The sequence below is a fragment of the Amblyomma americanum genome, chromosome 4 (genome assembly GCF_052857255.1).
Source record: "Amblyomma americanum isolate KBUSLIRL-KWMA chromosome 4, ASM5285725v1, whole genome shotgun sequence".
NCBI classification, from domain to species: Eukaryota; Metazoa; Arthropoda; class Arachnida; order Ixodida; family Ixodidae; genus Amblyomma; species Amblyomma americanum.
In genome coordinates, this window is record NC_135500.1 from 194,887,877 (window position 1) to 194,908,943 (window position 21,067).

Below are 21,067 nucleotides of genomic sequence, written 5' to 3' on the forward strand. Positions count from 1 at the left end.
TCGTTCCGCATCAGTGGCGCTGCCTGACGTGGCCTATTGTCTTCCGACCCCCAAAGGATGTGCGTGTATTCGCGCGGGCATTTTCGGCCCCGTAGGTCAAGGTTGTGAATCTGTCGTGAATTGCGTGTTTCAACGATTTACAGGATCATTTAGTTACCGTCTTTTAGCTCTGTTCGAGACGGGAGACTGTCCACCAGGCGTGCTCGAGGAGGGCGCTTGTACCATGGTGACATATGTCACGGTCACGGAGACGTGCCCCGCAAATGTGCATCGCAACCTGGAAGGGGCAGCTACATGTCTACACGCCAAAGACCCTGGTGCATCTTTCGCGGAAAACAACATTCAAGACAAATGCAGCCTATGATTGCCGCCGCATTAACTCTGCGGGCGGAGGACTCGCACCGACCCGCGGACGGCGATGGACGCAGGCAGAGAGTCTGAAAAACGAAATTTATTTTTTCTTTCTATCTTCTAAAAGCGTAACAAAAACAGAACGCTTCTTTCAACAGGTACCACCACCGTTGCTCGCAGCCGTGAAAACGGAAGGCACAGCGATATATCATGCACAGAAGTAGATTCAGCCGTCGTGTGCGGCCGGTGAGGGCGCAACTGGGCACCCGGCCTGCCTGGACGGATAGACTACGCTATAATGGAGGCTACGCAGAGGCTTCTACGGGTGGCGTAGGCCACACAGGACTTTGAGCAGACCCCGCGGTAGCAGTTGACTAGTGGTGTCCCCCCGGCCCCTGGAATGTCGAAGTAATAATGCCCTAAGAGATTCTTCTTGTCGAGGCGAGATTCCTACGGTTGGCTGGCCCAGCCAGCTAATGCCCAACAGAGGTATAAATAAAGGCTCTCTCTCTCTCACTCCTTCTAACCAGTGATAAATAAGCGCTCTCAACAATGCATGTAGCCGGCGGCGGAGGCGGCAGCAGCAGGCAGCAGCAACAACAACAACAACAGTATTAACGAGGAATGGCTACATGCAGCGGCGCTGTGTGATATGGGCCTTAAGTAAAGCAGAGCCGGTCAGCTCTGGTGGTGTGTCTTGGCGTGGGCGTTGAGGTTGCCGCGGTTGGCGAAGCCCTTGCCGCACACGGGGCAGCCGAACGGCTTCTCGCCCGTGTGCACGCTCATGTGCCGCTTGACGGTGGACTTCTGCGAGAAGGCCTTGCCGCACACGTGGCAGCCGAACGGCTTCTCGCCCGTGTGCGTGCGCATGTGGATCTTGATGCGCTCCTTGTCGGCGAACCGCTTGCCGCACACCTCGCACGGGAAGGGGCGCTCGCCCGTGTGCGAGCGCATGTGGCGCGTCAGGGACGTCTTCTGCGAGAACCGGTGGCCGCACAGCGCGCAGCCGAACGGCTTCTCGCCCGAGTGGGAGCGCATGTGCAGCTGGTGCACGTTGCGAGACGCCAGCTGCTTGCCGCACACGCTGCACTGGAAGGGACCCCGGCTGGTCGTCGACGCCGCCGCGGCGGGGCTCGGGACGGCGGCGGGCGGCGCCGCGGGGCTCGGCGCGGCGCTCGACGACTCCTCGGACGAGAGAAGCAGCAGGTCGTGCGGCGGCGGTGCCCAGCCGGCGACGACGGCTGCCGCCTCCTTGGCCTGCATGAGCGTCGAGACGGGCGGCAGCCGCAGCGGCTCGCCGTTGGTGGGCGGCGGCAGCCAGGGCTCTGGCAGGTCCCCGGCCGCCTCGCTCATGGCCGCATGGTGGTCCCTTCAGTGGCGCCCGCCGCAGCCCGATGGCCCTGCGCAGAAACCGCAGCACGCACAGACATCTTCGGGAGCTGTTCTGCGAGATTAGAAGCTGAAACGGATAGGCTGTGAGAAACGTGCTTGAGCGGCACTGTTCGTACCCTACTGTCGCTGAGAAAGCTAGAAGACTCTGTGAAAATAGAATTGATTTAGGCCTCATCTCGCCACTGAAGCGTAAGGCTGCACTTTCCATTGCTCACACTCGTGAACAGTTTACAGTATTCGAGGTTCCATCGGCCGTTGCCGTCCGTTGGACATGGCTTATATGTGGAGCAGAACGGAAACCACCGCACAGATACAGAAATGCTGAGAGCGTCTGCGCTAACGTGCCGAACGAGAACGTACTGTTCAAGCAGCTGAAACTAAAGCATAACTGATCGCTTGACCATTTCATTCGCATAACGATTCCTTGTCCTATATGCAGCATAGCCCTTGCAAACGCATACAATAGTGAAATCGGTGAATACGTCGGAAGCAGGAGTGACGGATATCTAAGGAAAGAGGACACGGGGACGACCAAAGTGGAAACGGAAATAACTGGTGGAGGTAGACATTCGGGAGAAGACGCTGTCGGTGGAGACGGCTTTGGATAGGCACAAGTGGGTGACGCTCATTCGCTGAAAATAAAGTGATTTTTTTTTCTCTTTCATGACAAACAACGAGTCAGAAACCGCACTTTGGCACGTCAGATAAGTTCAAGGAAGGACAAGAATAAGTATATGAGTGCTTTTACGCTTGTCGGCAACTTTCTTGCACTATGCATCAGAAGCTACGAGCGCGAAGCGACAGCTTCCAGCCCCGTTTGTTTGGCTGGTGAGCGCATAAGAACAGCATACTTGGTGAAGCCACCACCTCGTGCACATAGGGTTAATATAACACGATGTAAGTCCATGTACCACGTTAGTCGTCCCCGACTATGGCGAATTAAAGGGACGTTGAGGACAAACAGATGCTGACATTTATCGATAGGGTGCCACGTTGTAATCACGAAGCGACAAGCTCTCATCTAAAACGAAGCTTTTATAAGCAAGAATCTTCAAAAAAACGAAATATAGGTGTCGCCCTCATCGGCCGATTTCGGAAGCAAAATGCCTGCGTCGACACCTATTTGTCCGCACGGGATCCCGGAGGCTACACTACTCCGCCATTCACTTCGAAACGGTGGCAACCCGTTCTTTTTTTTTTTTTTCGGTAAGGATGTTGCAAGTTTGACTCGACTGGCGGGAAGATTTTTAAATAAAATTTTCTCGCCTATAAATGCGACTTTCGCTGCCGAACAAACGTCAACATAGCCAAAAAGAGTCAGATAATATATTTTTACTGAGAACAGTAACTGGGTGGAGCTATTCTCAGAGTCCCTTCCTTTAAGATGGGGACACGCATCTGGCCTTCGATCGCCTTAACAACACAGATTCGTATATAAAAAAAAGAAGCGCTCCTCCCAGTACACATAATCAAGAGTAACGTCTTCTCAACACGAGTGCTCGAGAGGTTGCAATATGAACCAGTCCAGCGTAGTTTAAGCTCAACATGATACTAGTGAGCGTAAGCTATAGAGAGTGCCCTTTTGTACATCGCGACCCTAAACTCCGGAAGGAAATCAGCAATCTTATAAGGATAATCTTCTGGAAGCTCCAGGAATAGCCCCTCGGGTTAAGCCAATCTTTGCAGAAGCAATATGTGAATGCTGTTCGATGAAGCACACAAAGCACAAATTCCACACAGAAGAGAGGGGGGGGGGGGGGGGGAGCCGCTGTCCACCACACATGCACAATGTCACACACTGCGAACCTTGAAGGAAATGAAAATTGGTTTTGGGGGAAAGGAAATGGCACAGTATCTGTCTCACATATCGGCGGACACCTGAATAATAATAATAATAATAATAATAATAATAATAATAATAATAATAATAATAATAATAATAATAATAATAATAATAATTGGTTTTGGGGAAAGGAAATGGCGCAGTATCTGTCTCATATATCGTTGGACACCTGAACCGCGCCGTAAGGGAAGGGATAAAGGAAGGAGCGAAAGAAGAAAGGAAGAAGAGGTGCCGTAGTGGAGGGCTCCGGAATAATTTAGACCACCTGGGGATCTTTAACGTGCACTGACATAGCACAGCACACGGGCGCCTTAGCATTTTTCCTCCATCAAAACGCAGTCGCCGCGGTCGGGTTCGAATCTGGGAACTCCGGATCAGTAGTCGAGCGCCCTAACCACTGAGCCACCGCGGCGCGCCGTAAGGAAATGGACAAAGGAGGGAGTGAAAGAAGAAATGAAGCAAGAGGTGCCGTAGTGGAGGGCTCCGGAATAATTTCGACCACCTGGGGATCTTTAACGTGCACTGACATCGCACAGCACACGAGCGCCTTAGCGTTTTTCATCCATAAAAACGCAGCCGCTGCGGTCGGGTTCGAGCCGGGGAACTCCGGATCAGTAGTCGAGCGCCCTAACCACTGTGCCACCGCGGCGGGTAAAGAGAAATGCGAAAAATACCCGCCTTCTCTTTTACCGGCAGCAGCTTTGAAGTGAACACAAAAGCCTATAGTGCTCCTGGCGACATTCACTGCTGCTTATTTCGTGGGGCCTCAAGGAAAAAAAAAAAAGTCATCCTGTCGTCGACGCGGTGCGAACAATAATGCCTGCATGGTTTCGCAATGTGCGAATGCGTCACTTACCAAGAAAATAGGGAACGATTTTCTCGCTCTTCGTGAGTAATGAGCTCAATTCATCTCTGCATAGGCCAGCTGGCTTAAAAAGAATTATTGTTTTTTTTTTCGAAAAGGAGTCGTGCTAAAGGCCCTGGGTGACAAGGACGCTGGTTGGGAAGGCCGTTAATTGCGGGTAACTTGAAGCCAACGTCCATTGCGCAGGCACATCACATTTTGTCAGAAACGCCCAATCTAAGTTTCACGCATTGTTTTGCACAGTATCGAAGTAGTCGGGCAGAGCTACACGGCGCATGCGCGAACAGATGCGCTGTTTTGTGCATCGTTTGTACTGTTCCTCTATTCATCAGGCTCTTCACCGCGCCTCCCTGGAAAGCGGACGCTTTGCAACATCCGCCCAGGCCTGCACTCATTAGAGCGTCGAGGCTTAACGCTTTCCCTCGCGGCGTTCATCAGCCGTACATCAGTGACGATCGATACAGGCACGGAGCTCTGTTGCCGGCCACGTACACTGTCCTGGAAACAGCAGCTTTGAAATACCTACATTAATTTCGGTGCCGTTTTTCGCGTTCCTGTATCTTTTATTTGTTCAGCCAGCTATGTCACTAAATACCCACAGATCTGCCCTACCCCAACCTCCAGAAGGCCTCTCACCGACAAGAAGCTCCCGAGAGGACCCCCCCTCCCCACCCACCGATCTGCACCTAACTCCACCCTTCAGAAGGCTCCGCCTATCAGTATTTCACGCAGTATAGCGGTACTTAAAAGTGACGGCGAGAGCCAACTCAAAGAAGCAGTGGGAAGGCGACCAATGTAAAGCGAATGGAAAAATCCCCATCCCGCCGAAGCTTCGGCGCATTAGTTCTCATGATCGTCCGTCAGTTTTTTTTTTGTTTTTAATATCAGGCTATAATCACTTCTTAGAGCATGTTTGTTAGTTTATCCTTTCTTGATTCCGGGAAACTATATTCCGTAATGTTCATAACGTAGTTACAATTTTTCAAAGCAGATGCAAAGGGCATTCGTTTCGCCATTTTTATACGTTGCAAGACATGGTTAAGCCATCCTGTTGCGTAGCTATAGGACAATGTCCTGAAATGTGTCACAATATGCATTTCCGTATGCAATGACTGTCAGAATACGATGCTGAAATAATATTTTCGAATATTAATCCACCAGGTACATGACATAAAGAAAGAACACATCGAAATTTTCGGAGTATGACGTTTCTTACATTCCAAGTAATGTAGCATGCTTGAATGCTGCAGACGTTGTGATATACATGCATAATGAACTCCGCATTTAACTTTCTGAGCGATCTATCGCAGAATGAAGCGCAAATAATCATTTTTCTTTTCCGGGTGTAATTCTTCAATACGGAAAATCTGGAACAGTACGTTAGAGGAAACGTCATAACATGTTTTTTTTTTCCCGACTGAATCTTTTTACGCATTAGTTGAAACCTTCCGACGTGTCACTGGTGAACACGTTTACACTCACTGGAAAGCCCTGTGCCCGACTTCTCACTTGTAACTACTGCCCATTAGGAACTTACTGCGGATTATCAAAAAAAAAATAAAGCATTTCTTAAGAAAGCTGCAGTCTGGCTCCAGCGAAATATGAACGCCACATTTAATGAGACACCTTCCGCTCTGAGACAACCCTATGCCGAAGGCGTGCATACTCGGGACTACAAAGTAAAGTAAAAATAGAGTCGACGGCATTTTCATTACGGGCTCAAGATAAAATCGCCCAAAGCTCGACCTTTCAGAGATCAACACGCTGCAGCAAAATTCGGTTTGACATAACTCACATTTGTAATGCAGCTGTGTACAGATTTTGTTTTTCACGTCAGTCCATAAACACCGAAGTCTACACGCAGGCAAGTAGTTTCGTGCATGTGGCCGCCTTCAAATTTAGCTAGTCCATTACAAATACGAAACTATGCTCCCTTCAAAGTAGACAGCATCGTTTCGCCATAGGTGATACGCGAAAACGTCATAAATCTGATCGCCTTGAACAATAAGGACAACCTAACGCTTCTCCTCGTTCAGATAGTGTCGTAAGGCGAACCAGTCGCAGCACTTCACGTACCAGGGGAAATTCCCATACTGCCATGTCACACTTTCGACGAATCGGCATTGTATACGAAGCTTCCCTGCAGTGCACTGGTATCTCGTTTCTAAAAAAAATTCGTCGCTCAACTTCAGCCAGCTGCAGCTCGGCGTAACACAAACGTACGTTGGGACACCCAGAGACACTCTTGGATACTGTCTCATGTCCTCAGAGCATGAGCGTAGCACGTGGTGTAACGAGAACTCGGCTGCAAGCCGAAGCCCCTGCACAGCCCCGCTCACCGTACACCAGCAGATGCCGGAAGCGTGGCTGTGGCGTTCGTTACAGGCTCTCGTAGACGTGGGGTTTCTTTGATAAAAAGCGCCACAGCGCACAAAGGAAATACGTATCGGGAAAGTAGGCCCGGAAATCGTAATGGTATTCCTGCTTCCCCCCAAAAGCCGCCATCTCTTTAGTGCGCTCGTTACTTCTCTTGTACCTAGCCGCCACGAAATTGTAGTCGATCCCTCCGGCGCGCTCATACACTTCGGCGTAAACGCTAAAGTTAGTAAAACCCATTGACATAAATGAAATTCCAGCAGGCCAAAAAACCTGCCATAAGAAAGAGGATTCTTGCCTTCACGATTCCACGATCTCTATTAAGGCGTTACCTGTGCTTTGGGGGTGGTATATGAAAGTATCTTTTTTCTAAACAGTCGAGTGTAAAAAAGAAAAAAAAAACTTATGCACGTTTCTACGGAGGGTTCACAACACGAAGAAAAGGATAACTTCGCCTTTGCAGCAGTGCATACGAGGTGTGTCCAAAAAGTAATGAGAATAGCTGCCGCCCCTTGGGCTTTTGGCGGCAATAGATGCTGCTAAGATACGTGGCGGAACCATATACAGGTTAGAACCCTTTTCGGTTGTGTGTGGTGTCCCTTAGTATCAAAGCGTGCGGCATTTTTGTACCCTGTTAGAACACCTCGTCTCACAAAAAAATACAAGCCGCCGCGGTGGCTGAGTGGTTATGGCGCTCGGCTGCTGGCCCGAAAGGCGCGGGTGCGATCCCGGCCGCAACGGTGGCATTTCGATGGAGGCGAAATGATAGAGGCCCGTGTACTGTGCGATGTCAGTGCACGTTAAAGAACCCCAGGTGGTCGAAATTTCCGGAGCCCTCCACTACGGCGTCCCTCATAGCCTGAGTCGCTTTGGGACATTAAACCCCCATAAACCATAAACCAATCAGAAAAAAAAAATGCAGGCTAATCGAAGCAACAGCACGCAATGAGTGAAAATGAGCAACCATTGGATACAACATAAATCACAAGAAAAACATGCGCAGAAGTTATTCTATCGATATCGCAGGTCTACCAATGTCACAAAGCGTTCAAATATAGGGGCGACAATCTGTGCAAGGTGGGAAAACACCCTGCATACCTGCCCGCATCAGTAACTCTGGACACCTGGCTGGTTATCAATGCTTATAGCCTTTTTTATATATATAGAGATAGCATTTGAGTTGTCGCACCAAAAACCCCGCGATGTCCGAGGTGGAATTGGACGACAGAGGTTTGATTGATCGACAGAGTTCACGTGAGCTTGTAAAGTCATCACACCCTGCCCTGATGGGCCACCCTGATTAGTCGAGAAAGGCCACGTGATCCTGTGACATCATCGAAACCTGTCAACATAAATGTGAGCAACCTGGACCGTGGCAGGTGACAATGCTTGGTGGAGAAAGGCCAAGTTACCTTGTGGCGTGATCATAACCTGCCCACCAGGTTTTGACCAACATAGGTTGTGAGCAACCTAATAGAGACTCGAAATCGAAAATCACAAAAAATGTGATATATGCAAATGTCGGCACTCCACAGCATAGCGGATACCTGCTATTGCGGCTAGAAGTCCAAATATGACGGTTGATAGACCTACAATTGCAAAGAAACTGACCCAAACACATGCAGAAGTTGCAACAGCAGCTGACAAATGTGAAATCTAACGCTACCGCATTTCACTCTTAAGGTCACTTAAACGTACACAGAGTTTCTTACTCTGGAAGAAATCGTTCACAGACAATTCGTACAACACGCCCATGAAATGCATACTCCAGTCCCAGCTGCTTATGCAGAAAAGCATATCACCTGGTTAGAACCAACGTCATAACGAGTAGCAAAATATTCGTAAACTTTCAATCCTGAGATGAGGGAACCAATAGGGCAAGAGTGGATTCCGAGGGAAGGCGAACACAGCCGTGGTCGAGAGCCAGGTGGGGAGATTAAAGATTAGGGAAATTAGCTGGGATGGGGTTGATGTGGCTGGCTCAGGACGGGGCTAATTAGACATTAGGAGGCGACGCCTGTCACCTAACGTGGACGTACTCTGGCTAATGATGAAGATGACCTTTGAGTCAGACGATGCATCTCTACCCTTTCACTGTGCCTGGCTTCGTCCCAGAGGAGATCAGGGGAGTCTCCCCGGGCCCGCTCCCCCGGCTGTGGGTCGCTATGTAGCTTTTTACCCTCCCTCATTTTTTTCCCACTTTCCCCACCTACGGGTGGTAAAACTGTATCATTGCCTTCGGGCCTTTTCATTTATCTTCAGATTGGATTAAGCCTGTTGTACGTTAGTGGTGCAGGCAGGGGCTTATTATTTTTCATTCTTTTTAGGTTGCCCCAGCCTAACGAATGTGCCTGGCTTCATTTTTGCTGACGCTTGCGACTGTCACTCTATCTCTTATTAATGTGAAAGTATTAGATGGCTAATCGACACGAAAACCCGGAGTCGCCCAAAAAGTTTCGGCGTTACAAAACTCGAGATTGGTCGAAACGACGTGATGTCATCGGAAAACATGAAATGTTAATCAGTAATAGTCAGTACTAGAAATTAAAATTGCACCAACTACAAAGGAGATTAGAATTGGAATAACTCTGAAATATAATTAGAATGGAATTATCACAGAGTTGCAATGCTTTCGCATTACTATTACGTAAGTTCCTTAAGTGCACCCGGCAATTTTTTTTCGCCATAGTGTAAGTTTCCGGTTAGTTTTTAGAAATATTGAATAAAAACAGCTGCATTAGCTCAAAGATTCGATATAACACGTGAACAACACTGGCGACAATTCGTGCTTATGAACGCCGTTTATAATGAAGTGAAAATTTTCAACTTGTTTTCAGACGCCATTACCATCGTGGCGCACAAATGGCATCAAGCTTGGGCTTGTGGCGCCGGCTACTAAAATAATGACATTAACGAAACTGTTGCATTAAATCGTATCCCGAGTTTTACTAGAAAGTTCTTGATCATTTGAATGGTTGGGCGCATGCACGATGAAATTGCCGTTTCATGGGTCCTTTCTATACGAATATTGCACTCAGTCACACATCAGTGACTGCCAAAGCACATTTACAGGAAAAAAAGTACACCAAGCTCAAACTGGGCTTCGCATTTGAAAGGGCACACTTTAGCAAAGTGGCCGATGTTCAAAAGTCACACAGCGAAGGTTCCTTAAGTTTCCAGTAACATAGCCAAGATTGCCAAGATTAGCGGAAGCGCTGGGAACTTCGTGTGCAGTCGCAAGGGTCACAATTTTGAGGGTCACAACATGAATTTTCAAACTCTTTTTCCATGCAACAGTTTTCAAAAATCGTGCTCATTATTTTTCGTACACGTAGTGCAAATAAAAATAAGACTGTTCTCTCACTGCGTACTTTTGTCTTTGCAAATCGCGCTAGCAAAGTGCCTCTTCTGCTACGCCTGCCCCTGAGAACTGCTTGGCTGTGTCACTGATAAAACGTCATACAAAATGATACAATCAAGTGGCTATAATCTAATTTCTAGTGCGTTGCGTCGAAATTGTTGCTCTGGAGATCTTCAGTTCTACCCACAATTTATCAATCAACACAAAAGCTTCAGCCACAATACTTGATTGAAAAGCATCACGTGAACCGAGAGGCTATGAGGACTATTACGTGCCTTCCACGCATCACACCGTTCATAGCTTTACAAGAGAATGCGCAGCTCAATACCATTGATGAGCTGGTGCAGAAGCGCCGTGAAACGCGCAGCCTTAAGGCCAGTCTATCGCACTCCACGCATGCACTGAGGACTTATGCAACGTCACACTCCATTCTTCAGCCGCCAACGCCAGTTCTTCCCCCTTGGAAGTTTGTACAGCTCAGCGACAACAAGCCAACAGATAATCGCCAGCCAACATCTGCTCATTCAGAATTGTTGCTTCGCCAGAAATTTGAGGAACAAGATGCTTGCCTGCCTGAAGGATCCATTATTGTCTACGTAGACGCAAGCATACAAGACTGCAAAGCAACAACAGCTATCTACTGCACGTGCAGACCTGCCCTGAATCAAACCTCTTGGTTTCAGCTTACGGAACCCCCTTCGTCCTTTTGTGCTGAGCTCGTTGCAGTTCAAAAAGCACTCTGCTCCGTGGCCGACATAACTATGCTCCTTGCGGCCCGCGTTGTCATCCGCACTGACGCCCTTCAAGTTGTCCGGTTGCTACGACGTGTTAGCCGCTGTCCAACGATATGTCAGGACATCCACCGGCTCGCGGCACGCATCCCGCAGCCAGTACGTATTGAGTGGGTCCCACGGGATCTGCTGACCTATCAAAGCCAGGCAGATTTAGCGACCCGTCTTGCGAATACAAACTCATCACCGCCTCGGCTCCTTCATTTGGACAATTTTACCCTCCTTTCATCAAGAAAGGAACTCCTCCGGTGCCGCACACGTGCTCTCATCCCTCCGTGTGCGGTAACCCTCCCCCGCGGTCTTACCCGTGCAGAGGAGGTTGCGCTTAGGAGGATCCGGGTCTGGGTTGCCCTCACACCAGCCATCACTCGGAAGTGGCCTCAGTACCGAGAATTGTTTCCTCGGCCAGGGTGTCCGATATGTAAACACGAGGACATTGAAGCCAGCATTCGTCACTTACTGTGGAGCTGCCCAGCTCTCAAGCCTACAAGGATCCGGCACCTGAAGGTAGCGGGTTTTTCACCAAGCAACCCTGCTTCATATATTGCCTGGATGCAGGAACCATACCATCGTTCTCTACTAGACTTCATCAAATCAGCTAGCCTTTTTCCATTCATTTAATCTCTGCTACATCTTTCATCACACCTTCACCCATCATTGATGCCCTGGGGCAATAAATTTCGCTTAAAAAAAAAGCATCACATTTCCTGGTATCTCAATATTCTTGTGCGTTGAGACCCTGATTAAGCCACAGTTACATTTTTGAGCTGGCGACCAAAAATGAAGCAAATCATAGACAAATCTTTAGGCTTAGTTGTGACGGCCAATTTAGACATCTCATCATCATCAGCTGCAGCAGCAGCCTTACTACGTCCACTGCAAGGAAAAGCCCCCTGACACATCTCTCCAATTCAAGGAAAGCTAGGAAAGGAACTGTAGTTTTACTAGAGGTTGTTGCCATGCGGGCAGGTGAGAATAAATCTAGGCACACACACTTATGATTTGTAGAGTTGAAAATGCGTTTAAGAGCTATTATTTCTTAGCAAACATAGCTCCTGTTGCTGACCTGTCCTCTCGGCAGGGAATAAATCGTACGACAGCTGTGAGTCGCCGAAAAAAAGCAAACGTGCAACCTTCTTGAAGTTAATCAAGATTACCGCTAAGTAAAGAACGTCGGCGGTCAACCGATTTAATAGTCGAGAGATTTTATTACTCAAAAAAATAAAAAAAGACTGGCTCCATAAGACAAAAGACAGAATATGACACGCGTTTCTACGCAGGTGAAAATCGTTATGAGTATGGGCCCAAAAAATAAAAAAACGATAGCCCCAACTGTCACTGATGGGCGCAGAATGAGAGGAAAAGTCCAGTCCAATTACGCCATCACCATAAATCGTGAAGAACTGTGGTTCCACAAAGCGCCTAAGCTTGTGGTGCAAATAGCTGTACTTTAAAATAAAAAAAATGGTGGTGTTAGTTTTTAATAAGGCAAATATATTAGACGTATATGCTGTCCCTCGAATACGTTCATATGTCGGTGAAGAAAGGGAAAGTCTCTTTTGTGACCGTAAGAGGGAACAACAGGGCCGCAGACGAAATCATTTTAAAAGAAAAATAAATGTCAAACAGTGCGAGCGGAACCGTGCCTTACTATCTGAGCTCCCATGCTCTGATCTTTGTTTTTCAAATACTATGAGTCAGCATACCCGCAAAACGACATACGTTGTTAAAGTACGTTTGAACTGTCTTAATCCGGTTGCGACATGCGTTTTCTAGATTGGCTTTATTCATCAGCTTCTCAGAGAAGCGTCAATCTTAATCTGCATACCAAGGTTTCAAGTATAGTAGAAAAAATGTAACAAGCCGCGTTGTCATCTCCTTTAGCTGCGAAAAAGTGAGTTAATCACTCCTTTTAATGTTTAATGGGCATATATTTAGCCTCTCTAAAAGCCACGACCACAAATATTTAACAGCAAACGACAGATCAAATATCCCGTCTAATGACTGAAGATGCTTTCTTTTGTGGCTCGAAGGCCTTTGTTGACCATTGTCTTAGTTTAATTCAAACAATGACATTAAACAAGGTTTGATTTAGACAATGCAAGTGAGTTTAAGAATAGTCGTGCGTGGCTGAGGAAAGGGGCAATGTATACACGCCATTTCGTTTTTGCTGTCATTTTTTTTTCGCCGGAAGTGAGAATTTTGCATACCGTCAATCCCTAGAAGAGATTTTTCTCAATGCAATTTTTTTCCTTTTAAGTAACAGCAGACTCAAAATCACCGCTTGACAATGCGCTCCAATACTTGATTGAGCGATGACAGCACATAAAATGTCGACGTAACATATATCAGTGACATACCAGCGTACAACCATGGTCTGACCCGCACGTACAACATGCTAAGCAACACACCTGAAGGCAAAACATGATGAACATTACAGCAGTACGTCAAACTTACAAAGACAAATGTGAGCAGAGCTGGCTGGAAGGCGAGTTGCGGCTAAGAAGGGCCTCTTCCACATGCATTTTCTTTTTTTTTTTTAAGCTGCAGTGCATAGGAGCATATATGCGCATGCAACGACATGCGCGACGCGACGCGGACACTTGCAACTATTACGCATGCGTGTCCTGTCGCTTTAATTACGCGGACTGTCAAGTATTGACACGACAGCGGTCGGTCAGTCAGCCCGCTTTCCTCGTCATTCACCTTCCGCACCTGTCATCGCCGTCAACCAGGCTGAGCCGCTGCCACATCTCTGGCGAGGCGGCGCGCACGAGCTTTGCTGCAGTGCGCCTCCCTCCTACGGAAGCGCGCAAACCGAAACTGCGTGAAAGGGGAAGCGGGGGAAGTTAGGGGACGCGTGTGCACGCGGTGTGCCAGGCAGCAGCAGCAGCGGTGTACCAAGGTGTCCCGTCAGGCCGGTCAGCAGGAATGAATCGAGGGAAGGGCGCGGGGGAAGGAGGGGCAAGCGCGGTCTCGTTTGCTGCAGCAGTCCGTGCGAGGAGCAGAAAGTGACGGCGGCGCCACTCGTGCAGCGGCCGGACTTTAAAGAGGACCCACCAGCCGCGCTGGTGGTGCCCGCACCCTGGCCTGTCGGCACCGCGGCGGCAGCAGCAGCAGCAACGGCGGGCCGGGCGCCGCCGCCGCAGGGCGGGCCCGAGGAGCCAACAAGACAAGCAAAGCGCGATAGGCGTGGGCCAGCGCGGGATAGGCGCGGGGCACGACAGCGCACGACTGCGGCGTAGCACGGCCCCGCGCCACGGAAGGGCGCGAGGGTGTTACACTGCGCCTTCCTTTCCTTCTGGGCGCCTAAACGCGGACACTCACCGAGCAGGGCCAGTTTCGCGAGATCGCCATCCAAACTGCTCGGGGCCATGGTGGAATGGCACCCGGAAATGCTGCCAGCGCCGCCGAGCATGCGGTTTCGCTTTCGCCGCGCGCTCCGCCGCGCCCCAACTTTCACCTCGGTGAGCGGGGTGGCTGCGCGTGCAATTTGCGCGCGCGTATTTCTTCCTCACAAAAGGTGCGTAGTTGAAACTTACTGTTTTTATTATGCTACGGACGTTTTCTTTTTGATTTCACTCAAACCGGTCTTATTTTGCGCGCTAAAACCGTCGATAACAGTTGTGAACGTTGGCAACAATGAAAGACAATGACCCTTCAGTACAACAGGTGTCTGACAACGATGGTGCGCGTCCGTTAGGTGTCGCAGTTCAGAATGTAGCCACAGGGGGCAGCACTCACCTTTGTAGGTGCCGTTTCGGTTCGCTCTCTTGATGAGAGCTGCGCTTCGATTTTTCCGTGCGCCTTTCGCTCTTTTGTGCAGGGTTTGATTGCATGACGTGAGGGCAGATATACAGGCTGTATTTTCTGAGATCGTGGCGTATGTCTGCAAAGAGAGAATATGAATTCTGTTGACTGACTGACTGACTGACTGACTGACTGACTGACTGACTGACTGACTGACTGACTGATTGATTGATTGATTGATTGATTGATTGATTGATTGATTGATTGATTGTCTTTACGAATTTGTTGGTCATTTGAAGGAGTCAGAAGGATTTTGATGTAATTAATTGAATGACTGTCAAGTCCAATAATGATCAGTTTTGAACTCGCAACATCATTTCTTTTTTTTTTTGCAGGGGACGAATTTTTGTGAGGAATATTTTTATAGAGCGAATGAGAAGTACGCGAATTCCTTCTTTGAGGCCAGGTATTGTTTCAGGTGACATTAAAATGCACGGACAGTACTTTTCTCTCATTACACTCTAGTGTGGCCCGAGGGCACATCGTTGGCCTGCTTCCCCCCCCCCCCCCCCCCCCCTCTTGATTCTCCCATGAATCAATAAAGTTATTTACTTACCTATCTCGAGTTCGAATAGAATAGTTAGTATTTTTTTAAAATTAGATGCACTTTTTTAGTTGAGTAATAGTAAGTCTATACTGATTACTGGTCGAGTTACCGCGTTTTTTGAGATGTCTAGCGCAAGATATACCGTTAAACTTCATCCGAACACGATAAATGAGAGTGCGCGGGAAATTCGAACTTCAGTTTTTCGTGGTACGGTAACGAACAAGCCACGAAGTGTAATGAGTTCTTGCGCTGTTGCTTCACGAACAAATATAAACATAGAAGAGCATGGCTAGGCAACAGGCTCTAAATTAAGGGAGCGTTTTGTAACGGGCTGTGCGCTCAGGTTACGTCATCCGGTAAACTGTGTCAGCTCTGCAGGCGCGCTGTTTCGAAAGACCAGCTCGTTACCGGTTGCGGGATTTTTAGCAATTAGCATGCGGACGTGTGTGCGCGCGTTCTTACATGATCGTATCAATTCGTCAGCCGCGACTGTGCTGCCACAGACCCGGAGGGAAATTTTGGTCGTTTAAGATTTTTTTAGGAATGATGACAAAGCACTTCACGTCGCAAACGTCTACAGAGCATCTGCGCGAGTATGCAATTCTCAGGCAAATATGAATGTGTTTATTTTATCTAAGAGGGACTGGAGAAAAGGACGGAGGTAAGATACAACGCTTTTAGGCCCTTATGTCGCACTGGTGCCATCGTAAATTTGAATTTAATCAGTAATGAAAAGCATAATATAAAAATGCATGTGAAAGGTGTATGGGAAATCGTGTTTTTTTTTTCTTAGAAGGCGGTTATCGGAATTCACAATAAAATAATACATAACGCACATTGAATATATCAACGTTTTCTGGGGAACTAAAATAAACTAAAAATAATTCAAAGCGCCTAAAGTTTTATACGAAGCAAAATAATACAAAGCTGTTTTAAACATATGCAGGTGACTTTTTTTTTTAAGCGTGGAAGTATTTTATGTTTTTAGCCTTCTTTAGCGACGTTCACCTTCGAAGAATGAGACGACTTCATTCGAAATCTGATACACAATTGGTTTAGAAACCTTTCTTTCTAAACATGTTCGTGTGCATTAAACCATAACACCAGAACAGCGCCGGTGCAACTCCCTCGTACTCCATAGTGCATGTTGAATGAAATTCAATCTTCGAGCTACGTACAGCAGAGAGGTAAGACAGGCAGTAGAGATTGTGCTAAACCTATACTGCGCCAGAATATGATACACCGCAAAGATTACTTGCTCAGAATGGGGCATAAAACCAGACTGGCTATTTCAGCAAGCGTTGCGATTAAAGAGAATAGTATTTTGGTATATCTGAGCTCGCTGTTCCTAAAATGACAATGAGGACAATTTGATGCGGACCTATATGGATAGATTACCGCAAACTTATCGCAAATAGGCCACTTTAACCGGAAACAGATCTCTTATAAACTAGAAAAGGCTAAAAAAACGAAATACTGGTGTCGCCATCACCGGCTGATTGCTCAAAGGTCCCTAATAATTCTAACAGACTCGCAAACAGCGTGCAGCCTCTACATGAATGGCAAAATAGAGGGGGCAGCGCTCCGCATCCTAAAGACAGCCAAATTACCGCCGAAGGAAAAACAATTGCAACACGTAATAATGTGGGTACCGGGACACACAGGCATCGCGGGGAATGCCGAGGCGGATAGGAGAGGTCGAGAGCTTACAAACCGAGCCTCCAACCAAACCAGCTTCGAGCAGCCTGACGCGGAACCGGTGCATTTAGGATACTCAGAAATTCTGAATTACTATAAGGGGGTCAGGATTAAATATCCCCCACCTCACAAAAATCTCCACCAGCAGGAAGCGGTCTACTGGAGACAGCTATAAACGGGAAATTTCCCGAATCTAAACATGCTAAGTAAGATCCACCCAGGGCTGTATAGCAGCAAATGCCCGTGGTGCGAGGACAAAGTCACGTTAATTCATACAACGTGGTGTGAAAAGAGAACAAATGCGGCTGCAATAAACAAAATCCCGAGTGCGGAGCAGTGGAAGAGGATGCTTTCCAGCGAGGATCCGGCGGTCCAGGCAGGACTGGTCCTGAAAGCCTACCTGGCGGCAAGACTCAGTGGGGCCCTGGAATGGGGCTCCAACCCTGCCACAAGAGCCACAGACCACGTGAAAAGGTGTGAATAGTGGCTCGACACCGAGACCAACCGATATGTTTCTATGAATAAAGTTACTACCACCACCACCACCACCACCGGCTGATTTCGCAAACTGCGGTTTGTCAGGACAGCATCTCGGGTGCGGATCTCAGAGGCTAGGTTACACCGCAATTCACTTCAAAACGTCACCACGGAGCCATTTTCGGTCTTGATGTAAAGAGTTTGAATAGAGAGGCTGGAAAACTGGTAAATCGAATTTTATCGGCAAGAAGTGCATATTTTGCGGCAGGACAACCATCGTCATTGCCAGAGAGAGTCACACAATCGAGTTTTGCTAAAAATAAAAACTAGACTAAATAGTCCTTTGTGTGCCTTGTGGGAATACGCTCCTTCCCTCGCACCACCCGATGAACTTAACTTCCTCTCTCAGTTAGTGACATTGATTAGTGACTCTACTCTAAGTGGCATATAAGCGCCAACTTCGTGGACCGTTCCCATCCCTCAGCTTCCCCTCCCTTGAGTTCACGCGATAAGCACGGGAAACGTGGAGACAGACAACGAAGGAACATCGAGGCAGGCAGAGAGAGCGGCAGCACCGAAGAAGGTCGGCCCAGGTGGCAACGAGACAACTAGCTGCCCTCTTGCGCCTGCCTCCTGCGCTAACGATAGAGGCCAACGAAATGTGGGGAATTCCCCTTTGCCTGCTGGCGATTCCTCGGTGCTGCGTGTGTTATTCTTCGTGGACACAGGGATAGTGTGGTTACCACAACAGTCCTCGTCCTGACAGCAGCAGACACCCCACATTATTGGCGCCCAACGTGGGGACCGAAATCCATCATCCTAAGATCAACGGAGCGACGGTGTTTGGAAGCCGGGTTTCTCGTTCTGGCCAGGAACTCTTGGCAGGATAGTTCCGTCGCTAGCTGCATCTGCGGCTTCATGCGTGGAATTGCACGGACCTTGCAGTACGCATCTGCAGTAGGGCATCACGCTGATAGTGAGCTAGCCTAAACAACCGGATTTGCAGAGGTGCCACACGTTGAGTGCTATGAATGTGGGGTTTCTACCGTGGTCAGGCCCGCTCCGCTAGTTCGGACGAGGCCGCGAAGAACAACACACGCAACACCGACGCATAGCCAGCAGGCGAAAGGGTTCATTGGGGTTTCCCAATTCGCTGGCCTCCCTCGGTAGGTGGAAGGCAAACTCTCCGGCGGCCCTGTTCTGTCCGCTCATCTCGGCGACGCTTCGTCGGCTCTCCCTGGTGAGTGACTATTTGGATGGCAGGACGTTACAGGGAAGCTGAAGCACTTTTTGAAAAAAATTGAGTTCCATGCGGCATTTTATACGTCTTAGTCCGCTGAAAAACAATATCGCATTCGAAAAGGGCGGAAATAAACGCAAAAAGCTGTTTTTTTGGAAGAAAACAGGCACCAGCGCCTCAGGGCGCCGAGCGAACGCCGCGAACGCCCGCGATTGGCCGGGATCGTCGTGGCGTCATCTACGGGGATCTCCGGCCAGCACCGACTGTGTTGCTGCGTAGCGCGTTGCTTCAGCTGGCTTGAGTACTGCGTTTTGCAAATTATGCATCCGTCGTTCACCAAAGCGCGGGCCGAAAAGCAGCAAGCAAAGCTGGACGGCCGGCAGACCACCCGTGAATGGCGTCACTTCCGCCAGCTCTGTCCCCCCATTCGGCGCTTCCGGAAGCGAAGAGGGCGTGTCGGCGGCGGGTTTTTAACAAGCGATTGCGGCTCATTTTGCGAACAGAATCGAGAAAAAATTTACACACATATTTTGCAAAGTCCCTTATTCCCAACCACCGCGTTTCATGCAATTTAAAAACCGTTTCAGCTTCCCTTTAAGCTCAACTTCTGCCGCTCTCCAGAGGAGCATTGTTTGGAGCTGCGGGGGGGGGGGGGGGTAACAGAAGGGAAGCTCTAGCTAATGCCGCAACGCGGCAGTTGGCTGGTGACTCAGCGTCGACTTTAGCCCGGCCACCTGGCGAAACTCCAGCAGGGGCTTTAGGACGCCACATGGTGGCGGGCTGGGAAGATAGAGACCTTGGTCCGAGGTAGCTGAAAGGCTGAGGTGTCGGTAGCCGATCACCAGGATATTGTGGGCCGCGCCATGGGCAGGGAAGACGTCCAGTGCGCTACCGTTTAATCCTCTCCATAGGTGGAACCGTCTCCCTCTCATGAACTGCCCGCGCAATTCCCAAACACAATAGGGTGTATGAAGGGCTGCTCAAAATACGGCGCTGGTGTCTCTCCGCTGTCGCTCCGAGGGAGGCCGCAGAGGGAAGTAGTGGCGGGCCACGGGGATCCCTACTATTCTCTACACCCTTTAAAATCGCTGCAACAGTGTGTAGTGGCCATCCTGATACCGGTTAGAAAACGGGTTTTGAAAAGATCGCTGCCAGTGCACTTGTGCACCCTGTATTTTGTCCGGAGGGTAACGGCTGGCCGTCAAGCGGCGTTACCAGGATGGCTGCCACCACGAGGGTGTGCGTGGGAGTGTGGCCACCGCTTTCGCTTTGGAGCCATTAACTGCATGATATATCGAGCTTCTTTATCCAGGGTGTCGCCTTATTGCCTGCCGCATGCGCCAGGTCGTGGTGAGGTGAAGCCCATAGGAAGGAATGAGGGAGGCGCACAAATGGTGTCAGGCAGCGAGAGGAGGATTCCTCTCTCCCGAGTGTACACTCGCACCCGCTCCTCACCCGATGGAAAGGTGTACAGCTCACAATCGCGTGAAGGAAGACAGCAGTGTCGGTCAGCAGAGAGTGATGGTGACAGCAAGCGCGTTCATTTTGTCGTGCAACTTTTGAGAGCTTAACCATTAGTGCAATCACCACGGAGAGGAGCAACAGCTCCGGCTGTCGGTGCTGAGGCGCATCGTGCAATGAAAGAAGGTGGCCGCCCGGTTATACGTGCCATCGACGTAGCACCGTGTGCGGCACTTCGGCGCATAACGTGACGGAATAAGTGTTAACTCTGCATATCCTGAAACTTTGTTACGTTGGGTTAGTTTATTAGCAACTGACACACTTTGGGTTGACATCTGAGCGCGTTCTGAGAGAACGGATGAAGAAAGTGAAAGAATGTAGTAGAGACAGAGGTGCAAGTAGATACTGTACGTACTGTCTAGGGCATGCGTAGGTGAGTTCAACTATCTCGTACTCGGCACCACGGTGTCACAAACATCCTGCCGGCTGGAGGTGAATGGCTGAGAGTGATAACGGCTTTACAGCGCCTCCTATCCGTCACCCATAAGTCTCACACTTCCATTAAATTGCCGCATGGGTCACATGAACACAGGCTGCACGTTATAGAGAGCACCTGTTCCCGGGACTGCATGCCCTTAACTGCTCAGGGCCACCTGTATAAGATTCCCTTTGACCACCGAAAAACTTTCTATACCGAGAAATTCTGGTTAAAAACATTTTTAAACGGGAAATATTTTTTGTAAGCAATTTTTTAAATATATTGCAAGATTTCACTATAATAATCAATATATATGCAGATCTCCCCAAGGCAGGCTTGAATTTCTTGCTAATAACGTTTTTGCTCTCCTCGAAAAC

At 48.9% G+C, this 21,067-nt stretch overlaps 1 protein-coding gene across 1 annotated transcript; it reads right to left on the reverse strand.

Annotated features, from left to right (window-relative positions):
- Nucleotides 1-433: 433 nt before the first annotated feature.
- Nucleotides 434-14,423, reverse strand: LOC144128953 (uncharacterized). Its single transcript, XM_077662783.1, has 2 exons — nt 14,307-14,423; nt 434-1,751 (listed from the first exon to the last, which is right to left on the reverse strand). The coding sequence occupies exon 2, from the start codon at nt 1,702-1,704 to the stop codon at nt 1,030-1,032; it is 675 nt and encodes a 224-aa protein (XP_077518909.1). The 5' UTR covers nt 1,705-1,751; nt 14,307-14,423; the 3' UTR covers nt 434-1,029.
- Nucleotides 14,424-21,067: the final 6,644 nt, after the last annotated feature.

Excerpts from the sequence above, each read along its gene's own strand:
- LOC144128953 (XM_077662783.1), bottom strand. The coding sequence starts at position 1,704 with ATGAGCGAGGCGGCCGGGGACCTGCCAGAGCCCTGGCTGCCGCCGCCC.